This window comes from Pyrus communis, chromosome 2 (assembly GCF_963583255.1).
Source record: "Pyrus communis chromosome 2, drPyrComm1.1, whole genome shotgun sequence".
Taxonomy (NCBI): domain Eukaryota; kingdom Viridiplantae; phylum Streptophyta; class Magnoliopsida; order Rosales; family Rosaceae; genus Pyrus; species Pyrus communis.
Window position 1 is genome coordinate 27,590,972 of NC_084804.1, and position 6,034 is coordinate 27,597,005.

Sequence of the window (6,034 nt, forward strand, 5' to 3'; positions counted from 1 at the left end):
CACTTTCAAGCACTAAAACCTACGGAATCTCGCCGGGAAAACTCCACCAAATCCGGCCAAACTTGCAACTCACGATCCCGACGTCCAAAACCTTCAAACGAACCACCTCGAGCCTCCTAAGGACCTCACCAAGCTTCCTACAAACTTGAAATTCCCAAAAACACATGAATTTACGTGTGCATGAACAGTACCCCGAATTGAGCATCTTGGGTTCGATGTGAAAATGAAGGTTCCCTTACCTGAAATGGGTATGGTTAAACTCCTAAGGACCTCACGAGCACAAATATGTAGTTTTCTTCCTCGATCTACCACGTTTCAGAGTGCTTTGGTTCTTGTCCATACAAAGAAGAAAGGAAAGAGAGAGAGAGAGAGACAGATACGGGACAGGGAAAGGATGAGGATGAGTGTGGGTGTGTGTGTGTGGTCCAAAACAGCCAACCAAAACCCCCAAAATGACCACATAACGAAACAAACACACTAAGGGGAAAACCGTCATTTCACCCTTACGGTACGAAAAATCCGAGACGGGCTGTCACAACCTACCCAATTTAAAAAATTTCGTCCCGAACTTCATAACAACCACTAGTGATCAAAGAACAATTGAGGATACAATCTCTCATCCGGTCTTCAGTTTCCCAAGTAGCCTCCTCCACTGTATGATTCCTCCACAAAACTTTCACTAAATTCACTGTCTTGTTCCTCATAACCTTTTCATTCCAATCCAGAATCGTCACTGGTTCCTCATCATAAGTCAAATTCGGATTAATTTCCAAGGGTTGATGAGGTATCACATGAGACGGATCCACAACATAATGTCGAAGCATAGACACGTGGAAAACATTATGCACTTTTGCCAACTCAGAAGGCAACTCGAGTATGTAAGCTACCTCACCAACTCGCTCGGTGATCTTGTACGGTCTGATATACCTCGGACTCAACTTACCTGTCTTTCCAAACCGCACAACACCTTTCCACGGTGAAAGCTTTAGAAACACCCAATCGCCAACCTCATAAACTCTGTTAGTAGCATGTCGATCCGCTAAGCTCTTTTGTTGATTCTGGGCTGCCTTTAGGTTAGACTTGATTACCTGAACATTTTGAGTAGTCTCCTCAATGATCTTCGGGCCCCCCAAAACTCTTTCTCTGACCTCTGACCAACATAAGGGTGTGCGACAAGATCTACCAGACAACGCTTCAAATGGTGCCATGCCGATACTCGAATGAAAGCTATTGTTGTAGGCAAATTCCATTAAATCCAATCGCTTGTGCCAAGCATCACCAAACTGTAACACCGAAGATCTCAACATATCCTCCAACGTCTGAATGGTTCTCTCTGACTGTCCGTCCGTCTGAAGATGATATGCCGTACTATAAAGTAACCTCATACCTAAAGCTTCCTGAAAAGCCACCCAAAATTTAGAAGTAAATCTTGGGTCACGATCCGAGACAATACTCACAGGAACACCATGGTACTTCACGATCTTCGAGATGAACAACTCAGCTAATCAGCCTAAAGAATACTTTTCCCTCACTGGAATGAAATGTTCTGACTTAGTAAGCCGATCAACAATCACCCAAATGTCGTCAAAACCATTATGTGTACGCGGAAGCTTATACACAAAATCTATAGTAATGTTTTCCGATTTCCACTCTGGAATGGGAAGCGGCTGCAACAACCCAAACGGCTTCTTCCTTTTAGCTTTAACTTGCTGGCAAACAGCACACCTACTCACATACTCAGCTAGCTCCCTCTTCATACCCGGCCAATAATAAAATGGTCGAATGGTATGATACATTTTAGTAGCTCCTGGATGCATAGCATAAGCCGAGATATGTGCTTCATTGAGAATTGCTTTCTTTAAATCTAAATTATTAGGCACAAACATCCTACCCTCCTGCGTCAACATGCCATCCGATTCACGAACTTTGAGGTCTTTCCTCTTCCCTTGATTCCTTACTTGGATTATTTCTTGAGTTTCCTCATCAGCTACCTGAGCTTCAAGCACCCGATCAACTAAAATTGGCCTGACTTGAAAATTAGCAAGTAAAGCCACCTCTTGATCTTCTGCCTCTCAACTCACTCCCGTGGATCTTAAGTCTGCCAGGATAGGAACGCGACTAACGTACAACGTATTGATACGTCCTTGAGACTTCCTGCTAAGTGCATCAGCTACCACATTTGCACGACCAGGGTGATAATCAATCGTGCAGTCATAATCACTAAGCAGTTCCAACCACCTCCACTGACGAAGATTAAGATCCCTCTGCGTGAAAAGATACTGAAGACTCTTATGATCTATAAAAATCTTGCATTTTTCTCCATAAAGATAATGTCTCCACAACTTCAACTCAAAGATAATGGCCGCTAACTCCAAATCATGCATAGGGTAATTCAACTCATGAGGCTTTAATTGTCGTGAAGCATAAGCAATTACCCTACCATGCTGCATCAACACACATCCCAGACCATTCAAGGAAGCATCACTATAGACCTCGAAATCACCACTATCGTCCGGGAGTGCCAAAACAGGTGCATGAGCGAGATAATACTTCAACTGCTGGAAACTCTGCTCACACTTATCATCCCACTCAAATTTAACATCTTTCCTCGTTAACCTCGTCAGTGGTAAGGCAATCACAGAAAAATCCTTAACAAACCATCGATAATACCCTACTAAACCAAGGAAACTCCTCACCTCAGTGACGGTTCGCGGTTGCTCCCACTTCTCTACAGCTGCCACCTTTTGAAGATCCACCAAGATACCTTGAGTTGAAATGACATGCCCCAAAAATGCTACTTGATCTAACCAGAACTGGCACTTACTAAACTTAGCGTACAGTTAGTGTTCCCTCAACCTTTTCAACACCAAAGTAAGATATCAAACATGCTCCGATTTAGACTTAGAGCATACCAGAATATCGTCAATGAAGACAATAACAAACCTATCCAAATATGGCTGGTATACTCGGTTCATAAAATCCATAAAAGCAGCTGGTGCATTCGTCAATCCAAAAGGCTTAACCAGAAACTCGTAATGACCATAACGAGTCTTGAAAGCAGTCTTAGAGACATCCTCCCTACTAATCTTCAACTGATAGTATCCAGACGTCAAGTCAATCTTGGAGAATACACAAACACCTCGAAGCTGATCAAACAAATCATCAATACGCGGCAATGGATAACGGTTTTTAATCGTTACTCGATTCAATTGCCAGTAATCAATACATAGCCTCAAAGTTCCATCTTTCTTTCTCATAAACAACACTGGAGCTCCCCAAGGTGAAGTACTAGGCTGAATAAAACCCTTATCCACTAATTCTTGCAACTGAACTTTCAATTCCCTTAACTCAGCAAGGGCTATACAATAAGGAGTCAAGGATATAGAATTAGTACCTGGAAGCAAATCAATGGTGAACTCCATGTCTCGGTCTGGTGGCAAACCAAGTAAATCCTCAGGGAAAACATCAGGAAAATGCCTGACTACCCTTACATCCTCCACACTACTAGGAACAGCATCATTCAACACCACATGAGCTAAGTATCCCTGGCAACCTTTCGATAACAACCTTTTCGCTCGCATAGCAGAAATAACGCTATGTCTCACCCCACTCTGTTCCCCCACAAAAGTAACCACAGGTAATCTAAGACTATGGAAGGTAACTATTTTCCCTTAACAATCAATATTGGCAGGATTGAAATGCAACCAATCCGTGCCCAAAATCACATCAAAGTCAACAATATCCAACGAGATAAGATCAGCTGGCATAATAACATCCTCCACCATCACTGGACATCCTGGGTACACATAATCAACAATACATCTCTCCCCTTTAGGCATAGCAAACTCTAAATCATACCTTAGAGGTGTAGGGTGAGGTTGCGTCACTTAAGCAAAGGTATGAGAAATCACAGAATGTGTAGCACCACAGTCAATTAATACTCTAGCAAAATAACCAAGGATATTTAACGTAGCCATGATTAAGTCTGGATTATTTTGAGCATCTTGCAGAGAGATATTGTGAATACACCCTTAGGTCTGCTGCTATCCACCATGACCTCTATTCGTCTGGCCACCACAACTCTGTGCACTACGCCCCTGACTGGGCTGACCAGACTGCCTCGAAGATCCCACACTACTCGCAGCAATCTCCCCCTGTTGAGGCTGTCCTCCTTGGTACCACTAAGACCCACCTGCTGGAACTGGAGGATACAACATATAACCACCAGAATATTGGGATATCCACCCTGAGAATATGGATCTTGGGGATATGGATATTGTCCCGAGGTATAAGGAACAACATCGCCTTGATAGTAATAGGCATCACCACGACCCGTCTGCCCGTAATTACCAAGACCAGGAACCTGCTGGATCGGTGCAGGTGGTGGCAAGAAAGTCTGCTGGGGCTTCTGCTGACTCTGGGGACAATTTGCAGCCCGATGTCCCATCTGCCCACAAGTGAAGCAACCACCGCTGCCTCTCCTGCGCTCTGCAAAACGTCAATTATTACACATGCGGTAAACCAGAGCTCGTCCTCTACCAGAATCACCCTGCCTCTGGCCTCTAGCACCTCAGCAAATCTACCACCACGACCCTGACCAGGGCACTAAAACCACCACTAAAAGAGCAAGAACTGGTTCCACCCCGCTTAAAGCTCTGGGTCTTGCGAGGTTCGAGCGATGCCTGATCCTTGCCCTTGTCCTATTTCCTTTGGTTACTATCTTTTTCTTCCTCCTCACTCTCGCTGGGCATGTTCTCGGAATCTTCAATCCTCAACAGAATCTCATAGAACTCCTGGTAGGTGTCACAAGGGGTAGTGGTCGCCATAGAACGCCACTTCTTCTCAGTACCCAAATAGAAACGACAAAGCATCTCTGCCGGATTGCCAACAACATCCGGATGATAACGGGACAAGTCAGTAAACATCCGGTAATACTCATTTGCCGTCAACTTCCCCTGCCTCAACTCCGTGAATTCCTGCTTTTTGCGGTCTATATACTCATGAGGCACAAACCTTCTCCTGAACAGCTCTCTGAATACCTCTCAATCAGTCATCTCCTCTGGGACAAACGACGAACCTCCTGCTCCTACCAGGATGCCGAATCCTTACCCAGGAACCAGGATGTCGTCTCAACCCACTTCTCAACAGGGAGATTCCCCTGATTATGCAGAACACGAAAGGTCTTTTCAATATGTTCTAGCCACCGCTCCACTCCCTTAAAACCCTCGTGATATTCGAACTTATCCAACTTCATATTGTACATAGTCTCCAGAAGAGTCCTCTGGGGAGGGCGGAGCACCGAATGAATAACAGTGGCGATAACTTCCCCCAGTTGAGCTACATCGGGGAAACTAGGCTCAGCAGAGCAACGTGGTTGCCTACGAGCTGGCATAGTTCTGACAGAAGACGCCAAAATAATTAGGATACTCACAAAAGTACAAGACTGCCAAACCTAGGCTCTGATACCAAACTGACACATCCCGACCGAGATCAGGGCATGCTGGCCGTCACGTGGAAGTGACGTAACCATGTGCACAGTGCGGAAGCTAAGAATAATAATAAAAGTACGAATAAATAAAAACCAAACTATACACTAAGTAGAACATACACGTGCAAGCGTAAGTGTGAAAAACAATATTCAGAGCACAAAATTCCTAGTGCAGTCCGGGAGAAACAAACACTAAATAAACACACCCAAAGTTGGTCCTACACTGGTGATAATCTGTCAGATATGCCGTGAATCCCTCGAGAGCCACCAACAGAGCTATCCAAACTAGAACCTGGAAGGGCGCAAAACAGAAAGTGTGAGTGGGCAAAAACAAAGCTTTTCAAAATCATTTCATTATCAAAAGTACTAACCCCTCGCCGTAAAACCTGTATAGTTTCCCAGAAAATGAATATGCACACATATATAACTTATGCTCAGAAATATGCCATGTCGAATGCCTCTATATAGAAGATGTAAGTACTCAGGTAATCTCAAATCAATGCCATAAAATCTGTCAGCTAGAGTCACCTAACGTGACCTGTACGG

General features: G+C 44.3%; 1 protein-coding gene across 1 annotated transcript; it reads right to left on the reverse strand.

Annotated features, from left to right (window-relative positions):
* Window positions 1–548: 548 nt before the first annotated feature.
* LOC137724989 (uncharacterized) lies at window positions 549–1,208 on the reverse strand. The gene has a single exon (XM_068463611.1). The coding sequence runs from the start codon at window positions 1,206–1,208 to the stop codon at window positions 549–551; it is 660 nt and encodes a 219-aa protein (XP_068319712.1).
* Between the last annotated feature and the right edge of the window lie 4,826 nt (window positions 1,209–6,034).